Source organism: Talpa occidentalis, unplaced genomic scaffold, assembly GCF_014898055.3.
Source record: "Talpa occidentalis isolate TD23 unplaced genomic scaffold, MPIMG_talOcc4v2.1 talOcc4.10, whole genome shotgun sequence".
Lineage (NCBI taxonomy): Eukaryota > Metazoa > Chordata > Mammalia > Eulipotyphla > Talpidae > Talpa > Talpa occidentalis.
The window spans coordinates 32989253-33016741 of NW_023600993.1; the positions used below are offsets into that span (position 1 = coordinate 32989253).

The window sequence follows — 27489 nt, forward strand, 5'->3', positions numbered from 1 at the left end:
CTGGGGCCTTCTACGTCACCTGGCCTTACCTGCCATCCCTTTCATGGGCCAGGATGCAGCGACTACTGAGTGGCCCCTGGATTCCTGACGGTGGCGTGAATGGGCGAGCCCTGGCAGTGGCCCCTGATGGAAAGCTGCTGTTTAGTGGTGGCCATTGGGATAGCAGCCTGCGAGTGACTGCCCTACCCCGGGGCAAATTGTTGAACCAGCTTCACCACCACCTTGGTATGAGTGCCTTGGAGTTGTAGGTGGTGCATGTGGGGGCGGGTTGCAAGGCCGGTGGGGGTGGAGGCGCGGTGACCACTCTGTTCTACCTGCACCCACCCCTCCCCACACAGATGTAGTGACCTGCCTTGCACTGGACACCTGTGGCATCTACCTCATCTCAGGCTCCCGGGACACCACATGCATGGTGTGGCGGCTCCTGCAACAGGTTCACTATTTGGGGGCCCCATAGTCCTGATTTATAACCTGTCTGCCCCTCAGCAGGCCTCCAGCCTGCTGTTCTGTCTTCCCCTTCCCTCCACTGCCACGAATAAATTTGGGGTGCCTCACTTTGATGAGCATTAGCCTTCTCACTAGGATCAGTCCTGAACCAGCCCTGGCTTTCCACAGGGTGGTCTCTCCATAGGACTGGCATCAAAGCCTGTGCAGGTCCTCTATGGACATGAGGCTGCAGTGAGCTGTGTGGCCATCAGCACAGAACTTGACATGGCTGTCTCTGGATCTGAGGTATGTGTATGCCTGTGCTCTGGGGAGGCTGAGTTTGCTGGGTGCTGCCCTTGGAGCCCAGGCACCCCTGCCTACCACCCTAAGCTGCCTTCCCACAGGACGGAACTGTGATCATCCACACTGTACGCCGTGGCCAGTTTGTAGCAGCACTACGGCCCCCAGGGGCTGCTTTGCCCGGACCAGTATCGCACCTGGCGCTGGGGTCTGAGGGCCAGATTGTGGTACAGAGCTCGGCAAGGGAACGTCTAGGGGCTCAGGTATAAGAAAAGGGCACCCACCCAAGACAGGGGTGATTGGGATTCTGTTCTTGCTGACACCGCTACTTCTTCCAGGTCACCTATTCCTTGCACCTGTACTCGGTGAATGGGAGGCTGAGGGCTTCACTTCCTCTGGTAGAGCAGCCCACAGCCCTGGCAGTGACTGAGGACTTTGTTCTATTGGGTACTGCCCAGTGTGCCCTGCACATCCTCCACCTGAACAAGTGAGCCCCACTGTTTATGGGTTCATGGCCCCTCAGGATGGTGGTATTTGCTAGAGGAGACTAGGAGGCAGACCCATACCCCCTTTAGGAATGTGTGTGAGCACATTCTTCAAGGGCTATCACCTATCACCTGGCCCCAATGGGCGGCCCTGACTTGGGACTTCCGTAACCACAGTTGTGGGAGATTACCTTCTGTATCGGGGTTTTAATTTAGTCATCCTTAAAAGGAGGACAGAGAGGGTATATGGGAGAATGAAGCAGCACAGGTCAGCTGGAGGCAAAGCTCCCCTGAGGTTGCCGTTTGCATACATCCCCTGCCATCCCCCTTCCCTCCCTCCAGACTGCTTCCGGCTGCGCCGCCTCTGCCCATGAAGGTGCCCATTCGCAGCGTGGCTGTAACCAAGGAGCACAGCCACGTGCTCGTGGGCCTGGAGGACGGCAAGCTGATCGTGGTGGGCGCGGGGCAGCCCTCTGAGGTGAGGACCGGGGCAGGGCGGGCTTCCAACGGGGCGGGGAGCATCGGCCCTGGCTGATCCTACCCCATTTCTGCTTCCACCAGGTGCGAAGCAGCCAGTTCGCACGGAAGCTGTGGCGGTCCTCGCGGCGCATTTCCCAGGTGTCCTCCGGGGAGACGGAGTACAAGCCGGGATAGGCGCGCCGAGGGCCTGCCCGGTTCCGCAGCTCGGCTCCGCCTCGCCCCGCCCGGCCCCGCCCAGGAGCGGCGAGGACACAGACCATTGGCCCGCACGCAGGGGGTGGGCGGCGCCCCGCCCCCGCCCAGCTCAGGGATTGGCGGGCGGGGTCACTCCAGGAAGTCCCGCCCCTCGCCGGCAGAGGGGCTCCCCGGAGCTCTCACACAGGTCTCGGGGCCCGCACAGCACTTTTTGCACAGTCTGGTTGGGGAGGCCTAAGCCCCCAATTACCCGGTCCTGGCAGAGCACGGGCCGGGCTGTGGCCTTAATGCCTAAAGGCGTTCCCCCTCCCATCGCGTTTCGCAATAAACTTTTGTTTTGTAGCTGTTCCGCCTCCAAGTTTACCTGCCTCTCAGCCTGCCCCTGGCCACCCACCGATCCAGGGCCTTGTTCTGCAGGTGCATGAAGCCTTCAAGGCGACCCATCCCCTCTGCGTGGCTTCAGCTTCCCCAGCTTCACCACCCTTGTCTGTTAGGGCCCTGCTCACTGTTTCTTCCTTTGGTCCTGGTGAAGCACTGCCACCCGCACTCCCCAGGGACTCCGCGCTGTCGTCTTGGCCTGCTCAAGTGGTTCAGAGATACTAGTCCCGCCAGGCTGTGTGGATCCCAGGAATTGTGTGGAAAGGGAACTGCCACAGGTCAGGAGTGTGTTGTGGATAGAAATCTAGGCTTCCCAGACAAAGAGAGTTTTCAGTTCCCATCCTCAAGTGTTCTCCGCCGTGGTGCCAGTGGCTTGTTTGAAATGAGTGTGGGAAGCCAGTACACTGTGGGTATGTGGGGTGTTGCTGATTTTGTGGGCCTGGAGGTGGGTAGGGCAGACACAAGGCCAATCTCACAGCTTGGTATGGGTCAGGCACACACAGGGTCTGGCTCATCTACCAACCACAGTTCTGGAAGGGTCCCTCATATCATGACAGAAATGTACACACCCCATAAGTGGCAAGGGCCACTGCAGCTTTTGTCCAGACCTACTTTCAGACTTTGTCAAACAGAAAGGCCCATGGCCTGGCTCAAGAAAGTTGATTGGAGTCCCTGAGGTGGACCAGGCCTGCGTGTAATAGATGTTGAGTTGGAGGGCTCCCCCAGGTCTCTTCTCCATCCCTTTTGCAGGCAAGATCCTTTCTAAGACCATACCTGGACTTCTCTTGCTTAGTCCTCAGGAAATAGGTCCCTGCAGGATCAGTCCTGGAGGTCCTGATGGTTCTGAGCCTGAGTGGTCCTGTCCTTAATGTATCTGGCCTCTAAGCTCTCAACTGAATTTCAGATGAGAAAGGTCCAGGGGCCCTCTGTGCCCATAACCCCTCTACCCTTGCTGACCCCACAAAGGTATCCTCCCATCCAGCCTGTGAGCAGGTGTGGGTTAGACACTGACCCTCAAGGCAAGAATAGGAGCAGTCACTCTAGGAGTCCAGCTGAGAGGCTTAGGTGTTAGGTTTCTGGGATCATGCTGGGAAGACTAGGGAGATGCCTACTAGTCAGTAAGTTAGTGGCTGAGATAGGGGTGAGAGCTTTCTGGTTCTCCCCTGCCATCCCTGGGCTTAGACCAGGAGTTTGCCAAGATCTTTGAAACAGGGTGCTTTCCAATGGGCCCATTTCCATCCTGAGTTCCACCCAAGCTCCTCCAGTTTTGGCCGGCTGGGACCAGCTGTATCACCCCCTCCCATCTGACATAGGGGGAAACTTACCCAGATAGGTGATTGGGAATGGAGGGGTACCCAGCCCTGTAAAGAATCAGGATGAAGTGAACCAGGAGAGGGTGACAGACTACCCCAAGGGAATCCCAGTGTTAGGCTTGAAGACTTCCCTAATGTCCCTACATGCTGCCACTTCTTAACTGAGGTCTCCCAAATCCCTGGCTTGGTGCTACCCATGATACTCTCTCTTCCCCCTTCTCTAAGAGATGGCGCTCCAGGAGCACTGCCAGTCAACAGAAGCATGCTTTCACAACTCTAGGCATGCATGGGGAAGGCATAGTCCATGTGGGTAAAAACATTATGATCCAGATCTTTGGCACTAGGTAGAATGGGAGACACTTGTGTGGGGAGGTCACATCCAGTTATAGGCTCTGGAGTCACTGTGCCCTACCCAACTGGACAACTACCTCAAGGCAGAAGGGAGCAGCAGCATTTACTTCTAATCTGGTCTATTTTGCAAAGATTTACAAGGTCTCTGTGCACAGAAGCACCCCTGGGGACCAACATGAATCAATGTGCTCCCACAGTCCAGTTTAGTGCCATACTAGACAAAGGAAATGCAGCAAGTCAGAAAGGGAGAGACCAAGGAAGACTTCCCAGAGAAGATGCCAGGTAGTCTGTCAGATGGAGATGGCATAACTGGAAGGACAGAACTCAGGAAGCCTGGGAGAAGGATGGGTGTCTAAGAGTAGCAAGCAAAGGGGAAGCTGCGAGAGATGAGGTTGGGGAAAACAGGCCAGTCAACTCCTGACACCATGGTACAAGCTCTTCACTCCATGTAGTAGGGACTATGGTTTAAAAAAATTTTTTTTTAAGATTTTATTTATTTATACAAGAGCTGGGGTACAGGTCAGAGGTGCGGGGGGTGAGAGAATTCACCAGAGACAGAGAGGGGAACAGAACAGGCAGATGGACCGAAGACACAGCTGAAAGGGAGCAGCAGGCCAGGCAGAAGAGGTCTGCTGCACCATGTGGGTTTCTCCCTGGCCGGCCAGGAATTGAACTCACGCTGCAGAGACTGCGGACAGCTTCACAGCGCAGCACTCAACCCGCTGTGCCACCAGGAAGGCGCTTTAAACATTTTTTGACAGCAAAGTTTAAGTGAAGGGTGCCCAGGAACCCTAGCTTTGATTCCTTGTCCCTGATCCTGTCTGTCCTTTCAGATAGGACGAGAAGGCAGGACAGGGAAGGGGTGTGGATAGGAGCAGGGGAGACCTGGCTCCCAATACCTTCTCCCCATTCCCCTGAGCCTCCAGGGCCCCAGGCAGTATCATCCCTGTCTACTCAGGACCTTCAGATTATGACTGACACGCTGCCTACTGCGCTAAGGAGGCAACTATCATCCCTGTCTACTGTGCCCTCCCAGTCAGCGTGGTTCTTGGTTTGTCCACTCAGTTGGGCTTTAAGTGGTAGGTGGTCTGGGTAGTGCCCCACGGTACCTTCCTTCCCATCTCAATTCCCAGCCAGCTCCCTCTCTGTTTCAGTGGATGTTGGAACAGGTTAGCAAGTGCTTCTGGCTTTCACGAGCAGGGAGAGCTGCTGGCCAAAGCTTGGACTGCAGAGCTGGGGCCTTGAGACAGACCAGATGCATGGGGATAGCAGGGTCTTCCTGCCTGATCCAAGCAGTCTGGGCCCTGTGCCCCCAGCCAGGGTGGGTCCCTCCGAACTAAAGTTTTTCGGACCTAGCACTACGCTTCCACCCAGCTGCCTGACCGCATGTCTCCCACCCAGGGCCACATCCTGAGCAGGACTGCCGACTACCTTCACCTCCCTCAACAGCAGCAGGAGGAAGTGGCTACAGGCTCAGCCTAGTAGCCCTGGTAGCCTGCCAGTCCTTGTCAGGCGTGGCTGACACCTCCAGGAGCTATGCCACTTCCTCCTGCTGCTGTTGAGGGAGGTGAAGGTAGTCGGCAGTCCTGCTCAGGATGTGGCCCTGGGTGGGAGACATGCGGTCAGGCAGCTGGGTGGAAGCGTAGTGCTAGGTCCGAAAAACTTTAGTTCGGAGGGACCCACCCTGGCTGGGGGCACAGGGCCCAGACTGCTTGGATCAGGCAGGAAGACCCTGCTATCCCCATGCATCTGGTCTGTCTCAAGGCCCCAGCTCTGCAGTCCAAGCTTTGGCCAGCAGCTCTCCCTGCTCGTGAAAGCCAGAAGGACTTGCTAACCTGTTCCAACATCCACTGAAACAGAGAGGGAGCTGGCTGGGAATTGAGATGGGAAGGAAGGTACCGTAGGGCACTGCCTAGATCACCTACCACAATGGGGCTTATGTCTGGCACAATGGGCCAGGTGTCAGACTACACCCTGCTGGGTTGTCTAAGAGGGCAGCGGGGCCATCCTTAGAGTGCTGGAGGGCACCGTGGAGCCATGGACCTTGAAGATGTGGTCCTAGTCCTGGGCCCACCAAATGAGGGGTGCTTTGTGATGCTTCACAGCCTGGCCTCTCGGAACCTACTTGGGTGCTCCCCATCACCCCCATCTCATATGCCTTCCCTTACCTGGGCTTCCTGGCTGGCACTGGTGGTCTCAGCCTGTTCAGCTTGTGCCCACATTAGATCCAACCATCACTCACCTCCCCTCACCCTGCCTTCCTGCAGGATAAACAACAGGCTATCGAGGAATCTGGCAGTGAGTCCTCCCCTCTGGTTCCCACCCTACCTCCCCTCAGCCTCGCCTGCTTTTTCTGTTTTCTCTCATATTAAAGGCAACTTTGGATTTTTGTGCTGGCTTTATCTAGCTCCTTGGGTTTCAGAGACAGTTGGGTGACTAAGAGGCAGAGGCTCAGAAAAAGGATGGGGTAGGTCTCTGATATGGGAGGAACACCTGAGCTGGCAGGCAGCACACTCTCAGGTAAGATGTGTGAGCTTTGCAGGCACACTGGGGCTTATGTCCTGCATCTGCCAGTCATGGAATATCCTGTTAGGAAGCTATGTAACTTTCCTGAACTTTAGCTTTCTTAATAGGAAAACAAACAGAATAGCACATTCTTGAGATCCCCCACCCCTAAGGCTCTCAGGTTCATCTGAGGGGTCCAGGGTTTTTCCCGACTTGTGACCAACATCAAGAGTGACTTGGGACCAGCATTAAGAGCGGTTGGTGCCTACCCCTCTAGGCAAGTGGCAAGAGGCAGACTGGCCCTGAGGTCACTCTAGATGAGGAAAGGCCTCTCCTTACAAGGCCCACACTCCAGACTCAGGAGAAGTCCCAAACATGCTTTCACAGCTACTTATCTGATTTCTACACAAGCCAAGAGCAGGCAGGTCATCCCACCCACCTGAGGGGCAGAGTTCAGGGCAGGGCATCTGTGGCCAAACCACCTGTACGCCATGCCCAAGCCCACTCTGAAGAGAGAAGCAGGCAGGTTTCACCAAGGAAGGACAGAAAAATGGCTACTATTCTGCCCCTCAGCAGAAATAGAGTCACTCAGATGTGGTTTCCAGGCCTGGCCAAGGGGTGCTCAGTATAAATTCTGTCCTCTTGCTGAAGTGAGATCTGACTGGGAATGGCTGCTGTGAATACTAAACTCATCAGATTGCTATTCTTCAAGAAAGGCTTCACTAGGGCTGTCTAATCCTGTAAATCTGTCTTAAGGAAGGGCAGGTCTATAGCCACCTTCATCCTGAGATGACCCAAGGAAGAAAGGTGGGAAAGCTCGGCATTGGGACTGCTAGAATCAGACCAGTGTGCGGGAGAGTGCATACCTGCTTCAGCAGTTAGTCATGGGGCTGAGAAGGACTGGATGGGCAATGAGGGTCAAGTCCTTTGTTGAACAGCAAGAACAGGCTCTGGACTAGCTGGTACCCCTTGTCAGCACTGAGGGAATTTGAGCCCGAAGGTGTGGAGGGAGAAGTGGAAGAGGACTCTTCCACTTTTTGAAGGAAAAACAAAAAAACTGAATTCTCTTCAAAGTTGTCTGCCAACACCCTGTAAGGAAGGCTGCCTAAAATTTCCTTGGAAAATCTGAAACTGGAGCCCAGAGTCAAAACAATGAGTTTGACTTGTCTGCAAGCAGCAGTGCACATGGTTGCATCCCTGCACTGTAATTACACCCACCAAGAGAAACACTCCCTTCTAATGTGCTTAAAACACACTAAACATTCTCCATCATACAACTTGAAAATATAAGGGGCAGGCCTCCCCCGTGGCACAGCGGTTGAGCGCTGGGTTGTGAAGCTGCCTGCAGCCTCTGCAGCGCCAGTTCAATCCCTGGCCGCCGGGAGAGGGTCTCACATGGCACGCAGACTTCTCCTGCCGCCCACTGCTCCCCTCAGCAGTGTACTTCGTCAGTCTGCCTGTTCTGCATCCGGCTCTGGCTCTGGTGAATTCTCTCACCCTCCCACACTTCTGACTATACCCAATGCTTGTATAAATAAATATTTTTTTTTGTTTGATTGTTTCTTCAACATTATTGCAAGCTTTGTTTTTTTTTTTAATTTTATTTTTATATTCCCCATACAATTGCAACCCCCTTATTTTGACCCCAATCCCTCCTTTCCCGCCCCCCACTCCCCATAGAGTGTCTCTGGTTCATAGTTGTTTGTTGATTTTGATTTTTACTTTCTTATAGTTATTCTTTTTCCTGGTCCCTTATTTAAGTTTTCTAGATTCCTACTATGAGTAAATCTTTAAAAGGAAAAAAAAAAAAAGAAAATATAAGGGGCTCAAAAATTTAAGAACGTCAAGTAACTAGTTCATCCATGAGCTAATGTGCTTTAAACAGTTTATCATGCGGAAAAACTTTGGATACATTGTTAAATAGCACATCTAATGATTATGATCATACTTTAAAATACTGTTTTTCTCCTCTTTGAATAATCCCTTTTTTTTTAAAGATTTATTTATTTATTTATACAAGCACTGGGTACAGTCAGAAGCGCGGGAGGGCAAGAGAATTCACCAGAGCCAGAGCGGGGAGCAGAACAGGCAGAAGGACCGAAGTACACTGCTGAGGGGAGCAGCGGGCGGCAGGAGAGGTCTGCGCACCATGTGGGACCCTCCTCCAGTGGCCGGGGAGCAGCCGGGGATCGAACCGGTGCTGCAGAGGCTGCGGGCAGCTTCGCAACCCAGCGCTCAACCGCTGCGCCACCTGGGAGGCCCTGAATAATCCCTTTAATACAAGCAGGTAGGTCATCCCATCCACTGGAGAGGCCCTTGTGAGATGAGCTACTGAGCCCTTGTGAACCTTAGCTCCCTGATCCGGACAGTGGCAATTCTTGTGTCTCAGGATTGTGAGGATTAAATGAGCCCAACCTATGTTCTAAATGCCCGGCACAAGGCTCAGCAGGCAATGTGCACTAACTGCTGTCCACCCTGTCCAAGCATTGGCAGGATATACCCTCTTCTCCAAGGGCATTGATGCAGACAGCAAAGAACCTTGGTGAGGAACACAGGGACCAGTCTCCCAGCAAAGATGGGCCCTAGACTGGCCTGAAGCCTTTGATTCTCCTTAGTACCCAGATATCTGGTTCATCAATGTGTGTGGGGGAGTGGAGGTGGGGGGGCATGGGGCTCCACTGAGCCCTGCATCCTCCAGATGGTCACTCTTATCACAACCTATACACCATACCCCATCCCTCCCTCTAGAGTCCCAGCTCAGTGTCAAGGGATATGGTGAGAGGCCAGGGAATCAAACATCAACCAGACTGGTGGGCTCAGGAAACTAAAGTGTCTGGAGGGAAGAGGGTCAGTCAATGCCTTTCCCTAGCCAGGAGACATAAAGGGGAAGCCTTCTGCCATTCTCTTGAACGACCTACAAACTAAAGTACCAAAGTCCAGTGCAAACGAGGTCTCAGGTCCACTTCCTTTGCTCTGGAACGAACGTGCAAGTCGACCTCACCCCCGAGCACAATCCCAATATCCCAAGCCTGCAAATGTATTCCTAAACCACCATGGCACAGGTGGGGAACAAAATCTGTGATAAATTCCACTCTCCAGGATTAATTTTGGACTTCACACAACTATGGCTACCATCTCTCCTATCTCTCTCTCTCTCTGACAACATCACTATATACAAAACTTAACTTTTAAAGAACAAACATACCAAGTTCTTTAATTGATTTTATTTTTTACATAAAAAGTTCAGTAAAAATTGAATAAAGTAAAGTGATTTTAAGCAGTAAATCAATCTTATCAACATAGCACAAGGCTGGCCAAAACCACAAGGCAGCCTGCTTTGGAGTATTTACATGATAACAAATTAAACCTTGCAGGAGAACTTAAACAGTCCTTACAAAGTCTTCCTGTGATCCTAGCACGAAGAGGCTAAAAGCAAAACAGAAAACAAACAAAAACCGAGAAAAAAACAAAACAAATTATTTTCAATATATTCACATATACATTAAAATATAATACAGATCGTCAGGGTAAGGGGTCTTGGGTAGGGATGCGCATGGTCTGTGCGCTGACAGCACCGCCAAAGAGGAGACCCAGGTTTGAGAGTGGGGTCAGGCCTGGCCAGGTTTTAGCAGGAAAAGTCTTTCCTAAGCCCTTGCCTCTGATGGCCTCTAAACACACCCCAACATCTCACAACCAGGGATCGCTTATTGTATATGAAGCTAATTTTTGTGGCTTTCAGTTGAAATCTGTAGGTTTCCCCAGGGTGTTATGTCATCAGTAGCACAACCCTGACAGTGGGGTGGGGGCAGAGAAGGCCAACAGGATTTCTTCTCCCCAGAGTCTGTCCTACCTAATCACCCGTCCTCCCACCCTGGCCCAATAAGTCACTCTAGTTCAGTGTCCTCTTTGGGTTTGTAAACAGCCCCAAACTTCTGCATATACTTCTTAATATACTCCTTGGTTTTGTGTTTCACATTCTCATTGCACTCCAGGTCCTCAGGATTCTTACAATACTTCAGCTCCTTATTCATAACGCCGTGAGTCAGCTGTTCAGGGCACAGGAAGAGAGATCACAGTCACCATTCAGAGTAGAAATGATATGAGGGAGGAAGATTGGCCTGCTGCCTCAGGGTCCTTCCCACCAAGACTGGGAGTTGAACACGGGTGGTAGGTTAGGGAAGGCTGGTGCTGGGATCACCAGAAAAGGAAACCTGGTGCTAGCAGTTTCTTAGAGATCTACTATCCTCAAATAGGGTGCCACCTTCTCTTCCTAAACCTTCCTTTCCTCTCCCTAAGTTCCCAACAAAGGCATGTGACAAGGAAAACCACATTCTATAATGAAAAGGGCCTTAAAAGAGACACAGTTTGCCTAAAACATTGTCATATCACAAACATGGGGGTGTACCTTGCGAGCTAGGTGTTTGAAGTCTTCAGTTGTGGTTATTCTTCCCACTTTACAGTCAGGTTTCCGGTAAGGGTTCAGGCACTGGACAATGAACTGGGACATCTGTAGGTAGGGTAATGAGAACATACTACTCAACTAACTGCCCAGAGTTGTGCAACAGTCCTTAGTTGTACTAAGGAAATTATTAGGAGATACAGCAAGTAGAGCCAGTCAATCCTTCCTGGTTCCTTACTCCAGCCGATTGATTTGGACAGAAGAATGTTAATATCCTGGTGGAATTTAAGAGAAAAGGATCCTAGGTCAGCCCTTAGAAAGAGCTCCCCTGGGTGAAATGAGCAAGGCTGACATGGAGCAGTAGATGAAGGGATCCAGAACAGAACTTCACTGCTGAATCTCATGGAAGCATGAGTATCAGCTAACAAATTGCATGTCCTAGGCACAAAGAGATTGTAGCTAAATTCTCTGGTCTCTGAAGGCAGGACAGAGAGGGCATTTCTGTGTTACTAGGATCAGCAACCCAAGGACACAGGCATTTTGTTGTTGAAGGTAACTTAGATTCTGTAAGTATCCATTTGATTCATACTACAGCAACATGAAATAGCTGGACGCAGGGTATGACAGCTGTTGAGAATAGATCCAGAACAACTTTCAGTGTCCTCCTGAACTGTTTCTACAGTATCTATCCTACCCAGTGGATCTCAAAAGAAACCTCAGGCATAGGATCTCTGAAGTATTTGTGGTATCAAGCCCAGGAGGCAAAGGGAGCGAGGTTAGTAATAGCTACACTGTCAGGTAACAACCTGAACAGGTTCCACCTATCCCTGAAATTCAGTGAACTTCCAGACTTTCAAAAGGTAAGGTTATAACACTGGACAAGCAGTAAATAAACAGTTGCTGGTTGGCGAACTGAAACATCAATAATTTTACAAGGACAGCAGAGATGACAAAGTTTGATCCCTACATAAGGCTTCTACCAAAAGGTTTTCTGTGGTTCCCTAGCCTCCATCCATATTTTTCTTCAATCCAGTTCCCCATATACAGCCACGTATTTCATTATACCCAACTCAAAAATCTTGCAATGGTTCCCTGTAAATCTCAGGCACACAGGCCCTATCTCTCACATACCCTGTGCCAAAGCCATGGACTACTTAAAATTCCCTGTAAGGGACAATGCTTTCTTTTGCCTCTGTATATTCTGCCTGAATATACATGCTTCTGTATATTCTCCTAATGTAGGGAACCTCGAACAGTAGATGGAGATACTGACCTCCCGGTCAATTCCTACACCTAATTCAGGAGCACTTCCTGACAGATTATCACGAGATACTCTTATATTTATTTATTTACTTATTTATCATTATTTTTAAAAATATTTTATTTATTTTTTGTGTAGAAGAGTTGGGCTGTAGACCAGAAGTGTGGGGAGTGAGAGGATTCACCAGAAACAGAGTGGGGAGCAGAGCAGGTAGATTTACTGAAATACACTGTTAAGGAGAGCAGCAGGTGAGACAGGAGAGGTCTGCCGTGCCATATGTGGGTTAGCTCCCTGACCCAGGATCAAAATCAGGACTTCGCAGTGCCCACTGCAGTGATAGCACTGAGACTTTACCTCTAGGCCACTAGGGAGGACCTATTTAAGATCTATTTCCAGGCCTCCCTGGTGGCACAGGGGTTAAAGTCTCAGTGCTATCAAGCTATTGCTAGCCACTGTTGCATGAGTTTGATCCCCAGCCAGGGAGCTAACCCACATGGAACAGCAGACCTCTCCTGTCTCACCCAGTGCTCCCCTCAGCAGTGTTTATTTCAGTAGAGTCACCTGTTCTGCTCCCCACTTTGTCTCTAGTGAATCCTCTCACCCCCTGCACCTCTGGCCTACACCCCAGAGGTGTATGCATTTATTTATATGCATAAATAAATAAAAAATAAATCTTTAATATGTGCCATTCTCACTGGTGTAAGATGGTATCTCATGGTAGTTTTGATTTGCATTTCCCTGATTACAAGTGATGTTGAACATTTTTTCATATGCCTGTTGGCCATTTGCATTTCCTCTTCAGAGAAGTTTCTTTTTAGCTCTTTTGCCCATTTTTTGACAGGATTATTTTCTTTGTTGTTGTTGAGTCTTATCAGCTCTTTGCAGATTTTTGTGATCAGTCCTTTATCATTAGTGTTGTGTGCAAAAATGTTCTCCCAGTGAGAATGGCACATATTAAAAGAACTAGCAACTACAAATGTTGGTGAGGATGTGGAGAAAAAGGAACTCTCCTGCACTGCTGGTGGGAGTGCAAACTGGTCCAACCACTATGGAAAGCTGTGTGGAGATTTCTGGACCTACTAAACATAGAGCTTCCATATGATCCAGCAATTCCACTCCTAGGTATTTACCCAAAGGACACAGAAACATCAATTCCAAAGAGCACCTGCACCCCTGTGTTTATAGCAGCACTTTTACAATAGCTAAGCTTTGGAAACAACCCAAATACCCAAAAATAGATGACTGGATCAAGAAGATGTGGTACATATACACCATGGAATATTACTCAGCATTCAAAAAAGATAAACACATGCAATTTGCAGCAACATGGATGGCGCTGGAAGGGATCATGCTCAGCGAAATAAGCCAGAAAGAAAAAGAAAAATACCGGATGGTCTCACTCATAGCAGGAATCTAGAAAACTTAAATAAGGGACCAGGAAAATGAGTAACTATAAGAAAGTGAAAATCAAAATCAACAAACAACTATGAACCAGAGACACTCTATGGGGGGTGGGGGGCGAGGAGGGGAAGGATTGGAGTCAAAATAAGGGAGTTGCAGTTGTATGGGGAATATAAAAATAAAATTTATTTTAAAAAATAAATAAATCTTAAAAAAATAATAAAATAAAGGCCTATTTCCTCCAACAGAGTAAAAGCCCCTTCAATAAAAGATCACTGGAGTTTAGAATTTGGTTGTCATGAGGCAAACAAGGAGGGTAGTATCCTGATAGCAGGAATAACCCCCACACCCTCTCCAGTAGCATAAGGAGGATCTGTATTCTCCCAAACCTTTGAGGCCTAGGCACCTCCCAAATGAGATATCACAGAAAGAGAACTGGACATTAAGACAGAAGGTCTGAGTTCAAGTCTTCTGTCAAGAACTTGTTTTCTTTGAATCTTATGAGTTATTCCATCTATATTTGTGGAAAAACAATACCTATCTTGTACTATAGGTCAGAGCTGTTGTAGTGACATAATGAGGTAATGATATGAAAGTGCTTACCCCAATCGTAAAATGATAGCAATTTGCCATCACATAACAAGAACACAGTCAAATCACAGAGGCAAAGGAATACCCCAGTGCAGGGCAGTCTAACATTTCAAACAGGCACACTTTGGAAAAGGATGGACACTATCACTATTTGCAGATGACATGATAAAGAGAGAGAAAAGAATTCCATATTCATGGATGGGGAGGATTAATATAATTAAAGTGGCCATTTTAAACTAGAACAATATACTGATTCAATGCAATCCCTGTCAAATTCCTGATATTTTAAAAAGTAGAGCCAAAAATATTAAAATTTATCTAGAACAAAAGACCCCAAATAATTCAAAAATCCAGAAAAAAAAAGAAGAAAAATGGAGGCATCACATTACCAGACTTCAAACTACATTACAAGTGGACAATTAAAATAGCATGGTACTGAAATAAAAATACACTTGGATCAATGGAATAGAATCAAGAGGCCAGAAATACACTCATAGACATACTGACACTTAATATATGACAAAGAAACTATGACCATACAATAGAGAGAGAACAATTTCTTCAACAAATGGTGTTGGGAGAACCAGACAGCCAAATGCATAAGAATGAAACTGGATCATTCTCTAAATCCATACACGAAAATCATTCACAATGTATTTAAGTTTTGGATGTGAGACCTGAAACCATAAAACACACAGAAGAAAATACAAGTGATATCTTATGATGTAAGAGTTAGAGATGTCCTTGGGGAACCCAACTCCAAAGGCAAAGAGAAATGAAACCAAAAATAAAAATATACAAACAGGACTACATCAAATTAAAAAGGTTCTGCACAGAGAAAGAAAACAAAACAAAAAGCAGCCTACTGGTTGGGAGACATTTACACATCAGACATCTGAAAAGGAGTTAATACACAAGGCACACAAATAACTCACAGAACTCAAAAAAATTTTTAATGGACACCTCCCCCACCCCGCATATGAACAGATGATCTGAACAGACACTCTCCAAAGAGGACACACAGATGGCCAACAAGCACATGAAAAGATGCTCATTTTCACCTATTATTAGGGAAATGCAAATCAAAACTACAATGAGATATTACCTCACACCTATAAGAATGGCTTACACTAAAAACACTAGTAACAAGTATTGGTGATGGCACAGAGAAGAAGGAACCCTCTGCTGGTGAGAATGCAAATAGGTGCGACCATTTTGCAAAACAGTATGGAGTTTCCTCAAAAAACTAAAATACAAACCACCACAGGATTCAGCAATCCCATTTCTTTCTTTCTTTTTTTTTTTAAAGGGGCATGTATTTTTATTTATTTGTTTTTTTTTGTTTGTTTGTTTGTTTGTTTGTACATGCACTGGGTACAGTCAGAAGCGTGGGAGGGTGAGAGAATTTACCAGAGCCAGAGCGGGGAGCAGAGCAGGCAGAAGGACCGAAGTACACTGCTGAGGGAGCAGCGGGCGGCAGGAGAGGTCTGCGCGCCATGTGGGACCCTCCTCCTGTGGCCGGGGAGCAGCCGGGGATCTAACCTGCGGTGCAGAGGCCGTGGGCAGCTTCGCAACCCAGCGCTCAACCACTGCACCACTGGGGAGGCCCAGCAATCCCATTTCTGAGTATCGTATCTATCCAAAGAATATGAAATTATCCCAAAGAGTTATATGCACCCCAATGTTTACCAGCATTATTTTTTAAATAATTATTTAAAAAAAAAAAAGAATTGTCATAAATGAGAAAGAACAGGACTCAGGTTTCAGTTCATAGAGCTCATTGTCCACATCTACCAAGTCTTACCTCTTTTCTGAATACTTCTTTGCTCTTCTTAGCCAGTTCACTGGAGGTGTCTGCTTCAGCTGTCTTAGGCTTTTTTGAAGTCTAGAAATGGAAAACATTAACAGTGCTGGTATGAGAGATCAGGTCTTTCCCCCAGTTGGGATACCTGACTCTTGATATTAGGATCCCACATGGGCACAACTTGGAGTCCATTTAGCTGCTATTACACTCTCAGTTCATGTTTCAAAAAAGTTCATAAAATGTCCAAAAAAGGCAAATTGTAGTCATCGATCAACATTGTCTATTAGACTTTAATGTGTATGGGAATCATTAGGGATGGTGTTTAACTTCAGATTCTAATCCAGGCTAGGATTAGTGACTGAAATTCTCCATTTCTAACAGGTGATGCCAGGTGCTGCTAGGAAGTGGTAGATTTAACTATTACAAAGCTCTTGTAGAAGCCCCCAATCCCATGGTCAACCCCACAGAGTTTGCCTTCCACACCCCACAGAGCTTTCTAAAAGGTAAGTCTGAGCATGTCATTGCGCGAACCACTTCAATGATTTCCCATCATCTACACAGAGAACTGAGGTCCAATTCCTAAACATGGCACATAAGGCTGCCCATTTACTTCACCTCTATTTCATAGTTGCTACTTTGTGCTTGATTATTTTAGAAATCTAGATTTTCCAAACGAAGGTGTTTGTATAATAAAGGATGATTCCCTGGTCGACAATTTCAACTTTCTACTTACCCTGAATTTTCTCTGAAGGACTAACTTAGCATACACAAGACTGAAAGACCGAATCATGACTGAAAAGTAAGGTACAAAAGACAAGATCTCCAATATGCTTATGAACTTGGTCTCAAGAGTTCACAACTAACTTTCTGCACCAGAGATCTTGTCATAAGCCCTTCTAATTGCTATGGAAGTCTGAAAAGTGGGAGTTGGGTCTTGATCTAGGTGTAGGCCAGAGGTGCAGGGGGGTGAGAGGATTCACCAAATACAAGAGTGTGGGGGCGCCTCCCCAGTGGTGCAGCAGGTTGAGAACAGTGCTGTGAAGCTGTCCACAGGCTCTGCAGCACGGGTTTGATTCCCGGCTGGCCAGGGAGATTCCCACATGGCGTGGCAAACCTCACATGTCACACCTGCTGCTCCCCTCAGCAGTGCTTTTGGTCTGTCTGCCTGTTCTGCTCCCCACTCTGTCTCTGGTGAATCTTCTCACCCTCCTGTCCCTCTGGCCTGTACCCCAGCTATTTATAAATAAAAAAATATATCTTTAAAATAAATAAATAACCTGAAATAAAGACCCATACAAATGCTCTATTCTATTTAAAAAAAAAAAAAAAAAGACAGCATGGGGAGCAGAACAGGAAGATTTACTGAAATACACTGCTAAGGGGAGTAGTGGGCGAGACAGGAGAGGTCTGTTGCAACATATGTGGGTTCGACATATGTGGCCAGGGATCGAACTCGAGGCAATGATAGTGCTGAGAGACTTAATTCTTAGGCCTCCACGGAGGTCCCCTATTCAGTTTAACTTCTTTCCAGACCTATCAATCCCAAAATGGCAGGATATTAAACCAAGCCATTTAAGTAAGACTTCAGAGGCCAAACACATTGAAAGCTATCAAAAAGACTGCAGTAGCTCTACACGGAAGGAATTAAGTTATATTAAAGGAAGTGATAAAAGTAAAAATAGTACAACTCTATTTGTATGTTTAAAACAAAAAGATCACCATCTGTATGTGTTTCCAGAAAGGTCTAGAAGAACAAACACCAAGGCAAAAGTTTCTCAACCTTGGTACTACTGACATTTGGGGTCAGTTCTTTGTTTTGGGTAGGCCTGTACTATATGCATTATGAGGCATTTAGTGGCTTCCCTGGTCTCTGCCCACTAGAAGCCAGTAGCAACCCCTCAGTTCTAACAATCAAAAATGTCTAAATATTACCAAATGTGTCCTGAGGAGCAAAATGACTCCTGGTTGAAAAACTTTGTGCTAAAATATTACAGTATTTAATTCCAATGAGAAAAGTATGATAAAAAGAGAACAGCTGAATAAAGATTAAGGACTTTAAAAATTTTTTGTTCTACATACCATAACTTTTTATTATTTGGATGTCATAGACCCCAAAGCACTAATTACACATGTAATTATCCAGAATAACAAGGGAAAAAAAAAATCCCAAGACCAAGTGTCCACTTATCCTAAAAAATGACAAGTTTATGTTGATTTAACTTAAATGCTTTTGTGTCCTAAATGATAAGAAACACATGTATAAGCTACATTCACCTTCATAGGGTTTTCATCGTATGTTGGAGTTCCCAAGTCCATCTCAGCTTCATGCTCAAGATTGGCATCATCTCCTGGACTTTCCCACGTAGGAGGATCCCACTGAGTCTGCCTAGATGAAGAAAAAAACAGCCATGCTGTCATACCAGAAAACAGCAATCTCTGGCACAGGTATTTGTTCCTGTATATATACAAAAAATACAATATGCAACAGACATAGACTAAGTCAGGTCCATGAGACGCAGAGAGTCTTTGATATTTTCCCATTGGCAATGGTTCTATCCTAGAGACATACCCCCTCATTATTTAACCCGTTACATATCTATAGTCAATGATGTGGCAAGATCTGTTGGATATTGAAGAGAACAGTAAAACCAAACATCCTATCTATTTCTCACCTGGTTTTTAATGTCCTTAAAATCAGATTCAGAAAAACCTAAAATGTACATGGGGTACCCGTGCCTGCTTATACCAGCCTTCTCTTCTCTATAGGTGATCAATTAGTGGTTATACCTAACACATAATTGAAGCATGAGCATAATAAAATAAATACAAAGCACTCTTCGCAATCCTTAACCATGTCAGAAAATTATTCTTTGCTTTAAGAGCCTTCTTGTTTATAGTTGTGCCCCTTTGGTTTAATGACCAATAACATGAAAAAGATGTACAGGTTAAAAACTTATGCTCTCTGGGCCTCCCTGGTGGCGCAGCGGTTGAGCGCTGGGTTGCGAAGCTGCCCGCAGACTGCAGCGCTGGTTCGATCCCCGGCTGCTCCCTGGCCACTGGAGAAGGGTCCCACATGGCGCGCAGACCTCTCCAGCCGCCCGCTGCTCCCCTCAGCAGTGTACTTCGGTCCTTCTGCCTGCTCTGCTCCCCGCTCTGGCTCTGGTGAATTCTCTCACCCTCCCGTGCTTCTGACTGTACCCAGTGCTTGTATAAATAAATAAATCTTAAAAAAACAAAACAAAACAAAAAAAACAACTTATGCTCTCTGATAAAAATATTCTTTTTCTTTTTTTTTCTTTTTCTTTTTTTTGTGGGACCCTCGCCATTGGCCGGGGAACGAACTGGCGCTGCAGAGGCTGCACTCAACCGCTGCGCCACCAGGGGAGGACCTCTGCTAAAAATAATCTTAACTGACACAAAAAGAAGAGATCAGTCATGTTAACTCATTTTATGTTTATAGCTGTTTTGAAAATAATAGGTAAATATTTTCTCTCCCTAGACATGTGAGGTAACAAGAAAATTCATGTTCAGGAAGTCTGAAGTCAACAGTCACAGGGAATGTGATAAAGGGAGAATCACTGAAAATGTCAAAAGCCTCAGAGAGGCTAGCAATATATCTGGGATATCAATCCTGTCGTCTGCTTTCCTACCACTATCTGTAGTCAGCAACATTAAAGACACTTGGTGTAAACCAGTTTTGTGGATGATTATGAAAAAAGGTTTACCTCTGATCAATGGAACTAATTTAAAAAGTGGGTTACAGATTTCTACTATAATCAAAAACTATTACAAGCAGTATGGGTTTTATTATGGAAAGTGAACAAAGAAGGAACTATAATGTTCTTAGGGTGCTAAAGAAAATCTAGGGGGGGGAAACATGGGAAAGGCACACATATAAATAAGAAACACAACCTTCTTTATTTTGGATAAGTGGCAGTTTTGTGGGTTGTTTTTTTTTTTAATTTTCTGTGGTGATACTTATAAGCTTGCCATGGGATTAGGAAAAACTTTCTAGTTAAATTTGCAGACCCTGGTTTTAAAAATTACTATATTTTCAGTCAGCAACATGACAGTTTATTTTTTAAAATAGTTAAATCTATTTATTTTCTTATATTATTATTCATTTTTGTACAATATTTGATTTCTCCTCTCAGGTGTAGATCCAGTAGTTCTCCCACAACCATAGTACCCTGTTCTCTTCCCTCCCCTGTTTTGACACCAACCTCACCCCTGTCCCTGCTGTATTCCTCAGATCTATTGTCAGCTTGCAAGTTTACGACAGGTTGTTTTATAAAGGTATTTTTATGGGAGTAAGGAAGGTCTTTCTCAACAGAAAGCACAAAAGGAAAGGATTTGATTGTATAAAATTTTAAACTTCTTGGGGCCTCCCTGGTGGTGCAAGGGGTTAAGCACCACACTATGAAGCAATCTGCAGCCACTGCAGCACGAGTTCGATCCCCAGCCGGCCAGGGAGCAACTCACATGGCACAGCAGACCTCTCCTGACTCACCTGCTGCTCCCCTCAGCAGTGTACTTCGGTCAATCTGCCTGTTCTGTTGCCCACTCTGTCTCTGGTGAATCCTCTCACCCCCCACCCCGCCCCCCGCATCTCTGGCTTGTACCCTAGCTCTTGTATGCATAAATAAATATAATTTCTAAAAAAAAATTTTTAAACTTCTTTATGTCACAAGACATTACAAACAAACAAGTATTTTCAATACCCTTGATATAGAGTTCTAACAATGCTGACAAGAAAATGGGAAGATGGGGCCTCCCTGGTGGCCTAGGGGTTAAGTCACAGTGCTATCACTGCGATGGTCCACTGCGAAGGCCTGAGTTTCAATCCCCAGCCAGGGAGCTGACCCACCTATGGTGTAGCAGACCTCCCTTGTCTCACCCACTGCTCCCCTTAGCAGCATATTTCAGTAAACCTGCCTGTTCTGCCCCCAGTTCTTCTATGCAAAAATAAATAAAATCCTTTTTTTAAAAATGGAAGATGGGCCTCCCTGGTGGCGCAAGGGGTTAAGATGCAACCTGTGAAGCTATCTGCAGCCTCTGCATCATGAGTTCAATCCCAGGCCGGCCAGGGAGCAACACACATGGTGCAGCAGACCTCTCCTGATTCGCCCATTGCTCCCCTCAGCAGTGTGCTTCGGTCAGTCTGCCTGTTCTGTTCCCTGTTATCTCTGGTGAATCCTCTCACCCTCCACACCTCTGGCCTGTATCCCAGCTCTTGTACACATAAATAAATAAATCTTTAAAAATAAATAAATAAATAAATAATGGAAGATGACTAAAATAAGCAATTCGTAGATGATACAAATGGTCAATAATCTAAAGGTGTTTCATGTCAACAATAAAAGAACTAGAAATGAAACTAGAGATGGAACTTACCAGAGTAAAAGAATCTATAAGAAGAAAAAGGCACTTTTGTGTACACTATTTTGTGAGATTCTAAATTGGTTCAAATCTTTTATTTTTTTATTTTTTTTTTTTTTTATAGAGGCATGTTTTTTTATTTATTTATTTATTTGTTCGTTTGTTTCGTTTATACATGCACTGGGTACAGTCAGAAGCGCGGGAGGGTGAGAGAATTCGCCAGAGCAGGGAGCAGAGCAGGCAGAAGGACCGAAGTACACTGCTGAGGGGAGCAGCGGGTGGCAGGAGAGGTCTGCGCACCATGTGGGACCCTCCTCTGGTGGCCGGGGAGCAGCCGGGAATCGAACCGGCGCTGCAGAGGCTGCGGGCAGCCTCGCAACCCAGCGCTCAACCGCTGCGCCACCGGGGAGGCCCTGGTTCAAATCTTTTAATGGCATGCTGACAGTATTTATCAATTTAAAATGTGTATCTGGGCCTCCGCGGTGGTGCAGCGGTTGAGCGCTGGGTTGCGAAGCTGCCCTCAGCCTCTGCAGCGCCGGTTCGATCCCCAGCTGCTCCCTGGCCACTGGAGGAGGGTCCCACATGGCGTGCAGACCTCTCCAGCCGCCTGCTGCTCCCCTCACCAGTGTACTTCCGTCCATCTGCCTGCTCTGCTCCCCGCTCTGGCTCTGGTGAATTCTCTCACCCTCCCAAGCTTCTGACTGTACCCAGTGCTTGTATAAATAAATAAATAAACCCTTTAAAAATAAATAAATAAATAAATAAAGTAGAATCTGTATCTATTATAAAGATTATTTATTTATTTACACAAGAACCAGGGTACAGGCCAGATGCGCGGGACGGTGAGAGGATTCACCAGAGACAGAGCGGGGAACAGAACAGGCAGACTGAATGAAATACACTGCTGAGGGGAGCAGCGGGGGAGACAGGAGAAGTCTGCCACACCATGTGGAACCCTCACCGGCTGGCTGGGATTGTACCAGCTGCAGACAGCTTCACAGCGCTGCGCTAAAACGCCTGCGCCACCAGGGAAGGCCCAAAATGTGTATCTATTTTGACCAATAATTGCATTTCTAAGAAGCTACCTGAAGAAGGTAGTATGGTCAAAATATGCCCAAGGTTAGATTTCATATCAAATAGTGGAAATCCATCACTCAAGTGTGAATTGAATAAAATTTGGTACATCTATACAGGAGTATAAGAGTTGGTAAACTTTTTTCTATAAAGGTTCAGAAAGAAAATACTTCTCACCCTGTGGGTCACAAGGTCTCTGTCACAACTATTTCTCTCTGCCATTTGAATGTGAAAACATTCCTAGAAATTCCTAAATAAATGAATTGCAGTTATCTTCCAAAAAAAGCCTTATTTGCAAAAAACAACTATCCTAACAAGCAGTTTGCTGACCCTGGCAATAATGTGTAAATAAACATTAAAAATGATGCAGTTCTACATTAATTTATAGGGAAAGTTCTACAGGTCGGTAAATAAAGAAGACTACAAAACATGCACCCTAACAATTCACACAAGATTATATACTGATGAGTGCACATGTGCATGCAGGCACACAAACATATAAAGATATCTGTCTGAAAGATATATATTTTAAAATTCAAGAAAAAGAGAAATTGGGATTTTTTTTTTTTTTTGTGGGACCCTCGCCGGTGGCCAGGGAACGAACCGGTGCTACAGAGGCTGCGGGCAGCCTCTCAGCCCAGCACTCAACTGCTGCGCCACCAGGGGAGGCCCGATAAATTGGAATTATTTTATATGGCAGGAGTCAACATTAACTATGGCCCAAGGGCCAAATCTGGCCCACTGTCTGCTTTTGTAAATAGAGTCTATGTTTATGAATTGTCTATGACTACTTCACAGCAAAGGCAGTGATGTGTAATTGTGACAGAGATTGTTTGGCTGAAAAAAATGAAAATATTTATTTTTTGGCCTTTTACAGAAAACGGTTGATATCTATATATAGATATCAGGTTCCTGATATCTATAATGATAGATGAAGTCTATCATTTATTTCAACTCCTTAGTTTTCTCCAAAAGTGTTAGATGAAAAATACATCAAAACATAACTTAAAAGGACCAATATCTCTAAGGTATTAAAGATAGTGTTAAATATGTAATTCTAGAAATCCAGCAGCCCTTAAGCACAGTGGACAGTCAATAACAAGTCTGTATAATTGTAAAACTCCCCTTATGGTGGCAACTTCTTTAACCAACTGAAGCTGATTTGGGAATGTCCACACAGCCCCTCTTACCTTGTTATCACATGATAGTAGTAAATCTTCCCTTCTGGATCTCGGGCTGTCTTCCAGTTGGGAGGTAAGACAATGGTTTTTGGTTTGGGAGGGGAGGGAGGTGGCAGATCCAGAAGATTATTTGTCACAACCATTTCAGGCTAGAGAAGAAACACACACACATACAAACTCTTGATCAGTGACATCTCTTAATCTAGCTGAAAATGAAAAATATTCCACTTAAGCAATATGTAAAAATATACATCTACCTCTTTTTTTTTTTTAACCTCTTCTCTTGACTTTTTTTTTCCCCCTCTCTTCTTTTTTAAAGAAGAAAAGAAAGATATAATCTGGGAAATGATCAGGCACAGTATATATGAAGAAGTCTGGGAATCAGTCAGAAAACTGATGATTGATCCCAAGTTCACCATTCAAGACATCATACTAAAAAATATCCAGCAGTTAATTATCCAGAGCAATATTTTTTAGCCTTTTGGGGGGAAAAAAAAAGGCAATGCTAAATGGCAATATAGTGACATTAGGATACTAATTCAGTTCAATGGACTTTGGATATATCTCTATCTTAAAAAAAAAAAATCTGAAAAGCAGAAAGGACAGAATGTTAACATTTATCTATTACAGATTTTTCTGTATGTTTGAAACCTCATATCTCTATTTTTCAAAAACTCACATTTTAGAAAAACTTTAAAACCTTATAACCACTGTTAAGAACTGAATTGTATTTCCCCAAAATTCATATACTGAAGTCCTAAAACCCCAATGTAACTCTATTTGGAGACAGGTCCTTTAAAGAAATAACTAAGGTTAAAGTGAGGTCGGTAGGGTGGTGTCCCAGCACAATAGGACAAGTGTCCTTCTAAGAAGGAGACATGAGGGACCATGCACATAGAAAAGGTTATGTGAAAACAGTGAGAAAGCAGTCATCTGCCAGTCAAGGAAAGTTGGCTCAGGAAACACCAAACTTGCCAACACCTTGATCTTAAGACTTCCAGCCTCCAGAACTGTAAGATAACAAATTTCTATTTTTAAACCACTAAGTCAGTGGTTTTGTTACAACAGCTCCAGTAGACTAACAATACAATCACTATAAAAATGTATATACCCTTATTGTCTATTTTATGTAAGTCAACTAAAAAATAATTTTACCAGCTTTAGCTTTGAGCAGTTAAAGTGGAACTTGAGATCCCCAGCTCATATAAATGAGGAGAATTTTAAATAAACATAAGTCTCTGAGCACCACTGCTTTGGGTATGTTCCACTTAACCCCTACTTCAAGTAGATGCCCCCTGATGGGCCCTGATTAAATCCCTCCATTTCATAGCCCTCTATCTAGTTCTGAATTTCTTTCTTTCTTTCTTTTTTTTTTGGTGGGACCCTTGCCGGCGGCCGGGGAATGAACCGGCGCTGCAGAGACTGCAGGCAGCCTCGCAGCCCAGCGCTCAACTGCTGCGCCACCAGGGGAGGCCCTATCTAGTCCTGAATTTCTGTGTCACTTAAGAGTAGTCTAAATCATTGGCTACTAAATAATTCCCCCACTTGGGAATGATTCTTTTCTTTCTCAAACACTTAACATTTAGGGCACTAAATCCTGACTACTTTTAGTATTACTCATTGTGAGCTTCAATTCTCTTATTGGAATGTCAGATTTTAAAGAAGAATGGAATCTTATTCGTATTTGTATTCAAAATGTCAAGAAGAGTCCAATTTATAGACCTCAAATACCTGCTGTAAATATACATTGCCTAATTTCCCGGTTGTTTAAAGTGCAGTCTTTTTACTTAGTTACTGCCACTATCTATCTTACTGGTCTAAAGTCATCATCACGTGCTGGATTGCTGGATTCCTGACAATACAGGAATTGCCAGTATTCTAAATTGCTAATTTGACTGTGTTTTTCTCCTCTTTAACTGATTTTAATGCCAACCTCCTATTTCCAACTGCATCCAAACAACACTCTATCAAGAATTCCCCCATAGGGGCCTCCCTGGTGGTGCAAGGGGTTAAGCACAGCACTGTGAAAGTATCCACAGCTCTGCAGTATGAGTTCGATTCCCAGCCAGCCAGGGAGCTACCCACATGGCGCAGCAGACCTCTCCTGTCTTGCCCACTGCTCCCCTCAGTAGTGTATTTCAGTCAATCTGCCTGTTCTGTTCCCCACTCTGTCTCTAATGAATCCTCTCAAACCCCGCACCTCTGGCCTGTACCTGTATGCATAACTAAATAACTCTTAAAAGACTTACCCCATATCCTACATACGTTGGAGAATACCGAAAGTTTCTCTTGATACATATACTGTACAACATGCATAATGAAGTATAGCATTTAATTCTATACCCCTAGTCCATGGTATCAAATATAGTATCATATTCTAGGACTCCATAAACAGTAAGTTAGAAAACAATTACTTTAGAAATTCATAGCAAAAATATAAAGATACAAGTCCGTCAGTTTCAATGCAAATAAAAGAATCACAGAAGCAAAATATACAACTATTAACATAGCTGTAAATTCCACAATATTTTTTTTAAAAAATTGACAAAACAATTGAATAGTACTCCCTCAGGGTATCTATACATTTGAGTGAAACTGGTGACTAAGAAAAATTAAAACAACACTGAAAAATAAAAATCCAAAACCAAACTGGAAAAAAAATTAATCTTCTAAACTTAAGGCAGGCAATCCATGAGTTTTATCAAATGAAATATTTCTTACTGGCTGTAAGGGCTGAGGCTGCCCTGGTGCAACTATTGTAGTCACAGCTGCAGTTGGTTGTACCACCACTCCTTGTGGATGAGCTGTGAAAATCTGTTGTCCCTGGATGTACTGAAGACTTGGCTGGGCATAACTCTAAAGATAAAATGAAAAGATTCACAGTTTACACTTTTCTAGCTCTAATAAAGCAGTCATTGACTTGTAAATTGGCATAATCTTACTGGAAGATACATCTATTTAAAAATTTTTTTTTTTTACTTTTAGTATGAATATTCGAGTACAACTGTGTAAAACAATCTTTTGTTTCAAATACAAGTTTTTTTTTTTTTTAAGGATAGGTTTTGTAATTTTTTTTTTTAAGATTCATTTATTTATATAAGAACTGAGGTACAGTCAGAGGCACAGGAGGGTGAGAAAATTCACCAGAGACAGAGCATGGAGCAGAACAGGCAGACAGACCGAAGACACTGCTGAGGGGAACAGCAGGAGAGGCAGGAGAGGTCTGCCCCATTACGTGGGTTTCTCCCTGGCAGGCCGGGAATCAAACCCACACTCCAGAAGCTGTGGACAGCTTCTCAGCATGGTGCTCAACCCACTGCACCACTGGGGAGGTCCCACAAATACAAATTTCTTTTTTGAATAACTCCTAATCATTTACTTACTTGGTCAAAAGAAAACAGGTAACATTTTTTGGGGAAAGGGGAAGGGTTCATGAAAGCTATCAAATTGTTTGGCTTCCAATGAGACTGGAAAAATCAACTGAAGTGTTGTTCTTAGGATATCTACTACTTTTATCTGAGTCTTTTTATTATTAACTCCTAATTACTAACAAGTTGTTTTAACCAAAAAAGGTCAAAGGTAATGATTCTAAAGATAGTAAACAACTAAAGATAGACCTCTCCTGCCACCCGCTTTTCCCCTCAGCAGTGTACTTGTCACTCTGCCTGTTCTGCTCCCCACTCTGGCTCTGGTGAATTCTCTCACCCTCCCGCGCTTCTCTGACTGTACACAGTGCTTGTATAAATAAATAAATCTTAAAAAAAAAAAAAGTTCTTAAAAAAGTAAGAACTATCTTTAGTTCTTACTAAAGATAGTAAGAACATGATTACACTAAAGATAGTAAGAACATGATCGAATTTTAAACTAGTTTATTAACTTTTGCTAACATAATTCTTTTCAAGAGAGACTCAGGATACTTCAGTGTACTTGAAATTATTACCATACACTAATTTATACAAGAAAGAT

At 45.1% G+C, this 27489-nt stretch overlaps 2 protein-coding genes across 9 annotated transcripts in view; one reads left to right on the forward strand and one right to left on the reverse strand.

Moving 5' to 3' along the window:
• Positions 1 to 1905, forward strand: part of NBEAL2 (neurobeachin like 2) — a 28634-nt gene extending 26729 nt beyond the window's left edge. For all 8 annotated transcript variants that reach the window (XM_054693752.1, XM_054693754.1, XM_054693760.1 and 5 more), the window contains 7 exons: positions 53 to 225; positions 339 to 433; positions 616 to 732; positions 831 to 989; positions 1065 to 1213; positions 1554 to 1689; positions 1773 to 1905. In XM_054693752.1, the coding sequence (XP_054549727.1) occupies positions 53 to 225; positions 339 to 433; positions 616 to 732; positions 831 to 989; positions 1065 to 1213; positions 1554 to 1689; positions 1773 to 1865 (922 nt within the window). In that variant the 3' untranslated portion in view covers positions 1866 to 1905. The remainder of the gene's footprint in view (positions 1 to 52; positions 226 to 338; positions 434 to 615; positions 733 to 830; positions 990 to 1064; positions 1214 to 1553; positions 1690 to 1772) is intronic.
• A 7737-nt stretch (positions 1906 to 9642) lies between these two features.
• The window catches only part of SETD2 (SET domain containing 2, histone lysine methyltransferase), a 94893-nt gene continuing 77046 nt past the window's right edge, over positions 9643 to 27489 (reverse strand). Inside the window, exons 16-21 of the mRNA XM_037528019.2 lie at positions 26245 to 26379; positions 23533 to 23672; positions 18164 to 18275; positions 15890 to 15970; positions 10839 to 10940; positions 9643 to 10479 (exon numbers count right to left, since the gene is read on the reverse strand). Coding sequence (XP_037383916.1) covers positions 10318 to 10479; positions 10839 to 10940; positions 15890 to 15970; positions 18164 to 18275; positions 23533 to 23672; positions 26245 to 26379 — 732 coding nt within the window. The 3' untranslated portion in view covers positions 9643 to 10317. The remainder of the gene's footprint in view (positions 10480 to 10838; positions 10941 to 15889; positions 15971 to 18163; positions 18276 to 23532; positions 23673 to 26244; positions 26380 to 27489) is intronic.